This window comes from Aptenodytes patagonicus, chromosome 7 (assembly GCF_965638725.1).
Source record: "Aptenodytes patagonicus chromosome 7, bAptPat1.pri.cur, whole genome shotgun sequence".
NCBI classification, from domain to species: domain Eukaryota; kingdom Metazoa; phylum Chordata; class Aves; order Sphenisciformes; family Spheniscidae; genus Aptenodytes; species Aptenodytes patagonicus.
In genome coordinates, this window is record NC_134955.1 from 17,025,406 (window position 1) to 17,037,949 (window position 12,544).

General features: G+C 41.5%; 1 protein-coding gene across 17 annotated transcripts in view; it reads right to left on the minus strand.

The window, feature by feature from the left end:
• Positions 1-5,956: 5,956 nt before the first annotated feature.
• Positions 5,957-12,544, minus strand: part of PTPN5 (protein tyrosine phosphatase non-receptor type 5) — a 90,021-nt gene continuing 83,433 nt past the window's right edge. For all 17 annotated transcript variants that reach the window (XM_076344151.1, XM_076344140.1, XM_076344150.1 and 14 more), the window contains 2 exons: positions 11,805-11,918; positions 5,957-8,062 (listed from right to left, as the gene is read on the minus strand). In XM_076344151.1, coding sequence (XP_076200266.1) covers positions 7,969-8,062; positions 11,805-11,918 — 208 coding nt within the window. In that variant the 3' untranslated portion in view covers positions 5,957-7,968. The remainder of the gene's footprint in view (positions 8,063-11,804; positions 11,919-12,544) is intronic.

A 12,544-nucleotide genomic window follows, 5' to 3' on the forward strand; every position in this document is an offset into this window, starting at 1 on the left:
AAATCAGAAGGCATATAGCATGCTGCTTTACTCACCTGCTCCACTGCACAACTCTGCATACCTTCGCATTTATTTGGATTTTCAAATCCTACAAAGCTCACAGTGACACGGTTTAAAGGCCAACCCACCATTTTAACAGTTCCTCCTTTCACCTTACAAATGGAATTCCCTTTACTTATATTTCTTTTACCTGGCCAAAATTTTCATCCTTGGCCACAGATTTTCTGAACATGAAAATGTTACAGGTTTACGATCCAGTAGCTTGTGCCAGCTAAGGAGCAGAAATGGCTAGTAAGAAACAGATTTTTTCTAAACTACTGGGCTATTACCTTTTGTTATCCTTCAGTCAGAAGAGCAAGTACTCTGTTAGAAAAATTGCCCTTAGTAGTAAGCGATGAGCTTTGGGAAGCCTCGTCAAATTACAAGGTTTCCTGTTTCTTGATGAGACCGGAACCGACTTCCAGAGCCCAAAAGGTTGACTTGAAGGATGTGACATTGTCTGTTACTCCCCATCACCACGACTCAACTTGCCCATACCTTGACTGTGGGCAAGAAAGAAAACAAAATGATAACGCAGACAACCCTCTGTGCTTAGGAGCACAGATACACGATGAATCAACCCATGGGTACTCTGAGAGATTGACTTCACTCATCACATACAGTGTGGCTATCGCACTGTATTTACTATGGCTGCTATTAACAGAATCAGCGCACATTTACAAGGCAAACCAGATCTCAAGAAAAGACTTGTCAGTACCACTGAAGTACACACAACAAAGACTTGGTGCAAGTGAATGGTAATTTTAGTTTCAGTTACAGAAGACAGAATTGGACAAGTTTGACTACTTCTTCTTATGGTAACTGAGTCTTCCCTACACTGTACTTTTCACAGCTCTTTTACTCCTGGTTTTAAGTGTCTCAAGGATTTATACTTCAGAGTGGTACTTCACAAGGTTACTTTCTTGGAAAGGGAAGGAAAGGAAAAGCAAAGCAGATATGAGACTAAAGCTATTGATCTCACACAGCCAATTTCCACCCTGCCTGCCCACAGCCACAGAATACAAAATAGTAGGACATTCTTGAGAATATATGTTTATTTTACCTTTTTTTTTCCAGCTGCTAAGGTCATGATCATTCCTATTAAAGAGAGAGGAGCTTTCAACACCATTACTGACGCTTCTGTGTCCCTCCGCTCACATGAAGTCCTGTAGGTTGTTGCATTCCTAGGAAGATGCCTGGGTCCCTTTACACTGGACAAATATGGCTTTGAGTAGTTCAAAATTTAAATACATACTGGTCTCTTGTGGACTATGTTGTTACATCCTTTACACTGACTTCAGCAGTTTCTCATTCTTGGAATAACAGGACATCCTGCTTTGGTGTTTAAGTTTGTCCTCAGTGCTTCTTTCACACCTCAGTGAAACAGCCAGGCTTTGGCTTTGTTTATTTTTAAGTTACACAGGCAGCAGCTGCCACCATTTCAAAGTCCAGCCAGTTCATTCAGTTACTCAAACAGGGATTAGGCTCTTTAGAAAATCAGTTCACAACTTAGATTACAGAAGTCATTCTTTAATCAGTTCTCTCCTACTCTGTAATAAGTCTGAGATTCTGTCACCCTTCTTCGTATGGAGATGGACTTCATACCCAACAAGTAAGGTACTTCTCAAGAAGAGAATGAATTGCAGATCTCAGCCTGTGTATTCAGCTCTCTTACTTTACTAGTGTTAACAGCAGCAGTGCTGAAATAGTGCAGATACAAGAGGCCATTTTATGTGTATATGGGTCTATCCGTTCTGAAGGACACAGACTACATATCTTGCTTGCAACAAAGGCTGAACTAGTGGCAATAAACTGCTTCTCTTAACTGACCACATTTGACTTCTGTTTGGAACAGAGTGCTGTTATCTATTCTGTATTATGTTAAATTCAAATGAAAAGGGAGTCTAGTGCAGAAGGCACCTGGGTTATGCTTTGCAAAACACAGGGACTTAGAAAACCAAAGAACATCAAAATCTAGCCAACTTCCAGAGGCTGACAGGAATAATTCTAGGCGCAAACTATGGAAAAAGCAATAGCAACCCCCTCCCGGGAATATACCACCTTTCCTGATGATTTTAAGATGATTTCTGCTAGTCTAGGAGAGAAAGAGGAAGGTAAAAAATTTAACAAAAATCAAGAAAAAAACATGCAGAGGTTGAAACATTGTCAACTTTTCCAGTGAGCAAAAAATACCATATACAGACAGCCAAAATAAACACATGCTGTAGTTCACAGGCTAAAGAAGGATTCCAGCAAGACAGAGGCTCTGTGCTTCCTTCTAGAAGTTAATGTTCTTATTAACGCAGATGCATTTATCAAAACAGAAGTGCATGGAAATGGGATCAGTCATGTTGTAAAGTGGATAAGGTATTATTTATTGCTTGTCTAATAAATCTATCAAGGAACCAACCTTCACTTACCTCTTCAATATTCTAATTCAGGAAAAAGAGCCCAACTTTGATACAGAGAAACCTGGTATCTGGGCTGGAAGTCACATTTTCCCCAACAAAAACAAAACACTGCCAACCCAACCCAATTCCTCCCACCTATCCAAACTGACTCAAAAACCAGGCAGTCCCTTTCCATGTTCATTTCACAGTGCTCATGAATCCTCCTTCACGCTTCTGTTCTTACACCAGATACTGTGGCACATTGAGTGGGCGTGTACGTATGCACACACATGCACGCACACTGCTGTGGGAGAAAACCAATGCATATGAATGAGAAGATCTTCCCGTTTGGATCATTAAGTCTGGCCACACTGCCAGACATAGGCCTCAAAAAGGGGAGGAGTGACTCTGAATGATCTCTTCATTATCCTGACCTTTGTGATGCTTAAGTGTTTGCTCTCCATATTCCTCACAACAGCCTAAAGACCAAGAAGACAACAGTGGATATAGTGAAACCGATCACATCTAGTTTTCCATCTTGTGAGACAAAAGGACTCAAAGGTAATTTACAAGAGGAGGTTTCTGTTGTTCTGTTGTGCCTTATTAGTTTTGACTTAGTTCCTGACAGTCTTCCTTGCGTCCACTTCAGAGGCAAACAAGCTAAGCGTGTAAAGAAGAAAGAGCAAAAGGATCTATATCTATGCAGGATTCTTTTCCTCTGATCCCTGGAGAGAAGTGTTGCCTTTGCCTTTTCAGAGAAAAGCAGACACCTTGCAGCTGCTACTGGGACTAAGGGAGTTAAGGTCAGACATAATAAGAAAACTTTGACTCGGGCAGACACTACCATTTCCCAAAGGAGAAATGCCTTCAGTAAGATGCACAGTACTGCAGACTTCTCTGTCCCCAAAATTCTGAGATGTATTGAGATCAAAAGGTAGGCAGAAGAGGCTGAGCCCTCTGAAGAGTGTCTGGCAAGACAGGCTCTCTCCAAGGGAAGAGATGATCCCTGGAAAACACTGGCTATCAACATATTGGATTAAAACTAGTGCCATATAGGCAGTAAGAGATAAAGAAGCAATAGGGAACACAGAGGTTGAGTAGCATGGTCCAGTGGAGAGAAAGGGCCAGGAATTGCAGTACCTGAGTCCTTTGCCAGACTGTTTAAGCTTTATCTTCTTAAATGCTCTGATCCATGTTGCCAGCTCTGGTGCCAACATGGCTTTTAATTCCAAGTAAATAATTTAGCCTTTCTCTGCATTCAGCTTTGCTGTCAACTGAATAAACCTGACACTGCTGCCCTGCTGGGGATTACATGGTGCACAAGCTTGGGCAGGTCTTCTGCACCGAAGTTAATCGTACCCCCTTCTGTGACTTTCACACCATGCCATGAGACTGTGGCATCTGTTGTATTCTGGTGCTGGAGCCTGATCTGTATCAGTACTCAGAGGAGAGTGGACTCCTCTCTTTCCTTGTGTGTAATAGAAGGAATTCACCTCTTTGTGAATACGTGAAATTTGCTGTTAGACAATAGAAATCAATGCTTGTGTTTTCTAAAGCACGCAGTTCTTTGACTGCCTGTCCCTTACGCACAAAGCTGCAAATGCTGCTTTCATTCACGTATTTCTTCCGTGCTTTTGAATGGAGTAATTTTTCTTTCTTGCAGGACTCCTGAGCTGCCCTACATTATCCTAAATTGATAGTCACTCTCACAGACATCAGCAAATAGAAATCTACAGACTTGGCAGAAGAAACAAGGTTATCCCCAATGTATCTCAGAAAAAGTGTTTTTTCTCCCTAGCAAATGTATAAAGCATGTTTCATGTCAAAAATAGACACACACACAGTTATGATTAACAAATTGTAAATTTACCATTTCCCTTTGTTTAAAGTTGCTTCCACGGAAAGAACACATCAAAAATAGTAGTGCAGGTCCACTTCTAAAACCTGCCAACTCACCAATCAACAGACATACACTTTCTAAGACCACCTGTGTGCAAGCTGCATGGCTCCTCCACTGCAGAGGCAGCAGGGAAGTGACAGGAACCAAGGTCCTGTTTAGTGATCTCTTCAGTCTCAAGCCCTTTTGCAACTACAAATTCACAGGTTAAGGATAAGATTTTCCAAAGTAGACTAATTGTAGAGGAAACATCCAGAATTGTTAGCTACTTTTGAAAGTCTTGCAAGTAAATGCAACACTCTACTGTACATGACTGCTAGGTAGTTGACGTTTCAGAATACTTTGACCAAGTCATCTTTATCTTGATCCTTCAGAGAGTCAGACGTGCTTTACCTGGGGACAGCTCTTGCTCTTAAGTGCAATCTTAGTTTTTGTTTTTACATAACCCTGTGTATCTGCTGATCTCAGAGTACCTACAGAAGGACAGTATGTCATTAGTCTGTTACCATGACAGAAACATACACAGGATAACACTGCTTAAGTGTGATGGCCAACGACCAAATGACCAGCAAACAAGCAAGGCATTGAGCTAGGCTCTACCCTGTTCACAAAATGTGAAAAAGCTCATGAAACAGAAGACATCACAGTTGGTTCTAAATAAAATAATCTCAAGTTTGTTATATGCTAACCTACCTGGAGAGAGGAATTTAGAGTCTCTGGGAAACAACTGTGTTGTAGGTATTAATGCTGTAGTCTCTGGTACAAAGAGGCCTGGGCAGTGAGCTGGAGAGAATGGATGAAGTGTGCTAGGAATTCTCTTTTAATAGAGAAAGTGTCCAGTAAAAAAAAGAAGTCTAGTAAGACACATAGCTTAGCTTAGTTCCTATTGCCAGCTCAGTTTCAAACCTACTGATTACAGAAGCAGAAGCCCCACTCATCTCAAGTGCTTCTGTATGGCCAGAGCTCCTTTCTGCTAGTCCTAAGCACTTCTTAAGACTACCTCTGCCATCAGAAGAGATCAGAACAGCTGATATAAGGTCCTTCAGACCTCAAATTCTATTAAAAAAAAAAAAGAGAGAGAGAGAGGAAAAAAGAGAGAGAGACAAACATGTTAATTATGGTAAGGCCAAAGAGTAAGTAGGAGGATTATCTGTTAGACAAAATAACGCTTCAAGAGGCATTTGAATATTTTATCCTGACCAAGTGGCATGCTCTTGCCTGGTGTGAAATGGCAGCAGCGCAGCCCTCATAACCAGACTGTGCAACTAGGCTGACGTTTGCTTTATACTAGTGAATTGATGCAAAGCAGCCTGATTTTATCAGTGACCACTCTCTCAGGACATTCCACATATGTAGAATGGGAGTGGACAGCAGGCTAGATTTCCTTTATCAGTGTAAATTGTTCATTTCCACTCAAGTCAGAGAAGCACTGCCAACTGATACCTGCTGAGGATCTGCGCAAGGACCTCAAAGTCAGTATCTTAGAGCCCTTTATACCTTGTTTGCCATAAAGCAATTCTCCTCTAGAAAGGCTCCTTGTACAGAAGGCAACTTATACATTGAACTTTGCTTCTATATGCACACTCCTATCAATCATCAACAAATATTCTTTAGCAGATGCACAGGCAGCTGATGACAGAATAAGTAATTTTATTCACTGAGTCAGTTTTGACACTGAAGGGCACTGAACAGCTGAAAACATCATTTATAGGGAGTTCCACTTACAATGTTATTCAGAACATCAGTGGTGCTTTTGTTATTTCTAAGGAGTGCTTAGATGGAACAGTGTTACCCCTTCGAAAGAATCAGTAGCAATGGGGAGAATATAGCTAGCAAGCTTTACATAAAACTAACAGTCATGTTATGCTCAATAGCTTAAGTTTATTGCTCTATTTAATGAGTACCACCAGTATTTCTAAAAAGAATGCCAGTTCTTCCTGCTAGCTTCTCACTGAAGGAAATATTTTAAATACAGCAATAAAATCAAGTGATTTAAAGATAACACATTTTGCCACACATTCATGCAAACCCTGCTGACAGGATTTTTACAGGTTCATGGATACAGAATAAACACAATGGATGTGTACTGAAATACTGGGAAACTTTCCCCACAGTGATGAAGTTGTAGGCGTAACATTTCAGGCCCTACATCCTGCACCTACTGACGTCAATGGCAAAACCTCAGTGGGAACAGGATCAGCCCTTATTGTTCTGAGAGCTGCTTTACCTTCTCCTGATTAGGAAGTGCAGTAAATTCTCAGAATCTCCTGCACTAATAAAAGTGGTGGGTTTTGGTTATTGTTACAAATAAAGAGAAGCAAAAATATTTTTAGTGTATCATTACAGCTTCTATTCACAAAACACTCATCTTTCATGTTAAGGGTCCTGCGTACCTCCATTTTTCTCTGCTCAATAAAGCACTTAAACACGTGCTTACCTCTAAGCATTAAACACAAACTACAGTCTTCACAGCCTGACTGAAATCTAAAAAGAAAAGCTTGGGCAGCAGTTTGTATCATTGAAAAGCAAACACTGCTGCCCGGACTAGTGATTAGAATGGGATAATGATTGTCTAAATTTGGTTTGAGGGCAAATTTATCAAAAAGCAGCCAACACGCTCAGAGTCTCTTTTTTTTAAAGCTGCCTACAGGATTTCCGTTAATTTTAATGAGCGCTGGGCACCCGGTCACCCTCAAAGCTTTGAAAACAAGTTTAAATTCATAGAATACAAGTTATTTTATTATTACATTTTTAATAAAGATGAATTCAACTCACAAAATTCCTCACCTGATTTCAAACCTCAAATTTCAGGGGAAATTGTATTCGGATTGTGGTCTGACTACATAAAAAGAGAAACTTTGCAAAAATCAAATCTGGTTGCAGACTGAGGTGCCAAAATATTGACAAAGAAAAGGTAAAGCGTGAAGAATTTATGTTCCGATTAACTTCTACTATTCACCTCAGATTCACCCAGCTGTCATGATACTGGGATACACTGCTGGTAAGAATTGGAGGTAAGAATTTGACTCACATCATTGAAATATTTTTTTCCCCTTAGTTCTGATAACACTGGTGGTGGACTGCTTTAGGAAAAATAATCAAGCAAACGTGATGTGTGAAACATCATTTCAATGTGAATCTACTTGAATCTTTCAACGCAGATGCTCAGAAGGTTTACGATATACACAGTATTCGGTAATTTTATATGTAAAAACAATCAGAAAGAGGCAAAAAGTTACTTTCAAGCTTAGTCAACATACGGCACATTTCAGCATGACAATTCAAAAAGTTCCACACTCTATTTGGATATATTAGCAATGATTTTTTAAAAACAGCAAACTGAAGACAGTGGATTTTTTTGATTTTTTTTTCTTGCTTTTGTAACAAATGAAGCTACTATTCTTATTTACAGTATAAATAAGCCTTTTTTGGTGAAGATTATGTCCTGTCACATATGTTTAAGACAAGGCGTACCTCAGCTCTTAAATGTCAATGCAAACAAGAGCGTAAAAGCAATATCAAAGTAAAATATCTTTCCAGCTAAGACAGCCAGGTTACCATGTGTCTCTTATCAGATCTGAAATATATCTGAATGCAGTCAAAAGTTCTCTTGGTTTTAGCCTTTAGGAATATCATGACCACTTATTCTTCTGCTGCTCTAGAAAGCTGTTTTCCATACAAGCTCATGACATGATGGACAAATTGATACTGTTCACAAGTCTGGATCATTCCTCCCCTGAAAAGGAAAGAAAAAAAAGGGGAGGGAAACAGCAGCCTTTATTACATGCAAATAACATATGAGGAAATGGCATAGCTAACATGAAGCTGGTGTTACACACAGAAGGCCTATTCCAAAGCTTCCTGAAATGAGTGAAAAGTGCCCACTGATTGCAACCAGCTCGCAGTCTGACCTCGAGCTCTATTTTGAAAGTCTCTGCTAACCAAGGAACAGAAGTTAGTCAGAACAGGAATGGGCTTTACCTTCATTTTTCTTGGCAGAGGCCCTCATCCAGTAAGGCAACACCATCATCATTTACATTCATATTACTGGAGCACCTATACTCCAAGCACCATTTTAAGCACCATGAAAAGAACCCCCCACCCCAAAGCTCTAGACGGATAGATGGGAGCAGGGGGAATAAAGAGGGGAAGTAGCTTATCCAAGATTTCACAGCTGCACTAGGGACTGAATTCAGGACTACAGAAGGCCGGGCGAGGCCAGCCCAGACAACTGATGTACCACACAGCTTTCCCATTCTGGAATGAGGGTTCTTTCCTCCGTGCCATCCCATGCTGTGCTTTTGGCAAGCTCACCAGGGAACAAGGGGAAGGCCAGCAGGATTTTGGAAGAGACAATGGACCTTTAACAAAAGACAACTCAGATTTGTAACTGAATTGACTGCCGTGCACACCTCGATCAGTAAAAGACTCCCAGCACATAAATCTGTTTTGGTTCAGCTTTTATTTCAGCTTTTGCTGTTCTCTTTAAAACTGCAAACCTGAAAGGAAATGCAAGCAGGAGCAGAAACAGTTTGCTTTTCCATGTATCAGCCTGTGTATTTCTGCAAGTAGCATATTAATCAACACGAGTACTACATTGGGAGACAGAAATGAACAAAAAGAACAAGGATAATGTTGTCCATTTTAAGTAGATTTTACTAACACTTAAAATTCTGCTAAGAGTACCTCAACAACAGTGATATGATCTCTTGATAACCCATTATGAAAATAATTAAACCCCATGGCTCAAATTCACAGAAGGTGTATGCTGAATTGTGCCAGCACTGGTGCTGGTGCACAAATCCCGGGAACGCAGTGCCAAAAGGAAGCTGAAAAGACAAGCAGCGTTGAGGAACACCGGAACCTGCGGGTGGCCAGCGCCAACCAGACTGTGTCAGTCTGAGGAAGAGCATATGTGGTGCATTCCCTCAGAAACCTCCACCAGAGGACATTAATGAAAAGTTGCTTCCTCTGAGCCAAACAGATAGCAGGCTGCTAGCAACCTCCATGGGGACTGCCCTCTTCTATGGGGTCCAGCTTAACAATTGTGGGTCACACAGTAACCATACCAGTAAGAGGTAGATGAGTGGACAAGACAACCTCCTCCTTCAGCCTCTTGCAGTTATTTTAAGTGGCTGTTTGAAATAACAATGAGCAGGGAAGGGCAGGGACCCATGCTTCAACCTCTCATCAATAAGCAAAGGTGGGAAACACACACTGCATTTCTAAAGAAACTATTTCCTAGCTGAGCATCTCCTCCCCATCTGCTCTACTTAATACAGGCTCACAGTTGATCTGTTTCTGAGTCCTTCTGTGCTGCACACAGTATTGAAATATATTTATGTCAGTTCATGACACACAAGGAACGTTAGTCATATCTGGCGATTACTCCCCATGCAATTCCATTAACAGTGAGGTTACACCCTGAAGTTGTAGCAACAGAAGCACTAGGGTGGCCATCAAGTTTCAGACTGCAGGAGATGATTTTCCTTTTTATCTGGTTCCCTGCTATGTGGTGGCTTTCTCCCCTTCCCACACACATGCACACCATGACATGTGCTTGCTGTCCAGGCTTTGGCACAGAATAGAGAAATTATGTTTTCATCCCTATTTGCCACAGAAACCTTTCAAATCTGAGTTGTATTGTGGGAAAGGACAGCAAATGTCTCTCAGCACTGTGGGAAGGATGCAGGAATGATCACTTCCTCCCCTTAGTCATACTAGGTTATTTTAGGACCAACTGTTGACCACTGGTGCAAAGCCCAGTGCACAGGATTTTTCTAAGGGATGTGTAAGGGAATGAAGGGAAAGAAACATTTGTCGCCTTCACCCCCACAGCAATTTCAAAGGTGGTTCTCAGGGCTAACGTCAACCCCTCTACTGCTGTGAAGCAGCGAGGGGCATTCTTTTACGTGTCTGCTCTGGCCTGCATCCAACCCTCTTTCCCCAAGTCCTTGGTGACTCCTTCCCATCCACCCTATTTTCTTTAGCTAGTAATCACCAGACAGGAGGAGGAGACAGAGAGGGTCTTCCTTCCTATAGCTGCTTGGACACTGTCTCATCCTCTCATGCTGCTTTTGAAGTCACATGGAGCTTTTGTGGGGGTTTAGTGGATGGAAGCATGACTTCCAAGAGACTACGAGCCCCATTTTTCACTCCTTGAAGAAACCATGCTCTTCTGTATCAAGGACGGTGATTTGACTGCTTTCCATCTTGAGTATTTTCTCCCCTGACATTTAAATGGCCTTTTCCTATCCCATCCCACCCCTGAGAGGTACATAGCAGCTACAGAGGTCCCTGCAGGCTTCCTTTTCCTCCATGGCATCCTTTAAGTGTGATCTCCCTTCTCCAGCCTCTGCAAATGACTGCTAGTTCCCCTCTCCCTGCAAAGCTAGTATTTTTAATTGGCCTTCTGTATCAAGCACATTTGTAAGCACGTCTTCAACCTGCACTTGTATGGCTATTTTCCTGTGTAACATTAGTCACAGAGACAAGATATTTCAGATCCAGCCAGGTATTTCACCAGGCCATGGATAATCAGCACTCACTACTCATATTCTGGTTTTCTTTTTCCTCAAGAAACCTTTCCTTGTCTGGCCTGAAATCCACTGAAATAGCCAAACCTCCAAGCCCCTGCAGGTCCCTGTCTATCAGAGCCTCAGCAGGGCAGCAAGCATTTCATTTTCTGCCTCCCACTGAGCATAATTTCTCCTCTGAAATAAAGTTCAGCGTGGGGTTGAGGTTCTTTTTTTTCCTCAGAAAAATCTTTGGTATGTTTTTCGTGACATCTCTTCCCCCGACTACATTTATCATTAGAGAGAGCACTGAGACATGTTTTGATGGCACTTGAAACCAGTGGGAGAGGAAAAATAACATCTCTGGTACAAAATTCAAGTCTGTTTACTTCATAATCAAACTCAAGGTGGTGTGTTAAGAAATGCTTAACTAGAAACCATTGAATTTCTGGAGATTTTCACAGCTCTCTTCATATGTCTGCAAACAGTCCAGACTGCATACTTTCCCTCTCCCCACAAAGTCCCAAGCAGCCATGCCCTCCCAACTGTGCTCACAGCTCCAACTATGCAAGGCCAGTTTTCTTTACTCCTGGGAGCAAAGTGCTGATCTGTGGCTCTGATCTTAAGTACAGCAGACCTTTGAGCCTTTGCTTCTGTAAGAACATGGTGCCAACTCTCAGCTGGTGAAAGGTCATCCCTTGCTGCACTGAGCTGTGCAGCTGCACAGCTGTGCAGATTTTGATGCCAGCTGTGAATCTAGCTCAGTTCTAGGGCTGTTCATTAAGGTTTACTGCTCATAAAATAGGCAAAGATTACAAGTCGGAACTGCTTAGAACAGGACAGCTTCCTTCCAGGAACGTTCTCTCTTGGCCTTTGTTCCTCCCCTGTTCCCATTTGTTTCTCCTTAAGTAATGGGAAAGATTACCTTTTTTTTTTTCCTGGAAAGGAAACAGGCTTTCTTACCTGTCTAACCGTAACTGGCAGGCTGTCCGCAGTATGTCAACAATGCCCTCGCTCTTCAGCTGTTTACAACAGACACTAGTTGCAATAAAGCAGCCAGTCCTCCCGATGCCTGCACTAAGGGAAGGAAAAGCAGAGAGAGGCAGTGGAGATGTTAGAATGGCTTTGGAACTTTCTCATTAAATGAGTGTCATTAAACCAGCAATCAAACCCCATTATCCCTTTCTTCCCTCCAACCTTTGCCAGCTGGGTGCTTGCGAGTATAAAGCCATAACTAGGAAAAGATACTAACTTCAATAGGACAACACAATTAAGTGTGAGCCACTTGCAGCAAAAGGATGGACATTGCACATACAGTGCTAAAAATGGACTGTTGGGTACCATTTGACCCGGTATGTCATTGAACCATTGAAAATAAGCAGTTAAACAGTATTTCTTAGTTAGACTTGCTTTGAAGGCAACCTTTGCTTTGAGATTCTTAATCCTAATAGCTTCTTCGAAAGCTATTTTCATTCACAGGTACAGTAAAAGAAACCAACAAATCCCTTGCTTAAATAATTTGAGCTAACAACAATATGGTAAGTGTGATGCCATTTGCTGATCAGATCTGCAATCTAGTAATTCTCTGAATTAGTGCAGGATACAACAAATTCACTATTAAAGAAATTTCTTTGTCTTCCCTGAACGCCTTTGTATCTGATTCCGTCCTTGCTTAATGACCAGCATTGATTTTATTCTCAAAG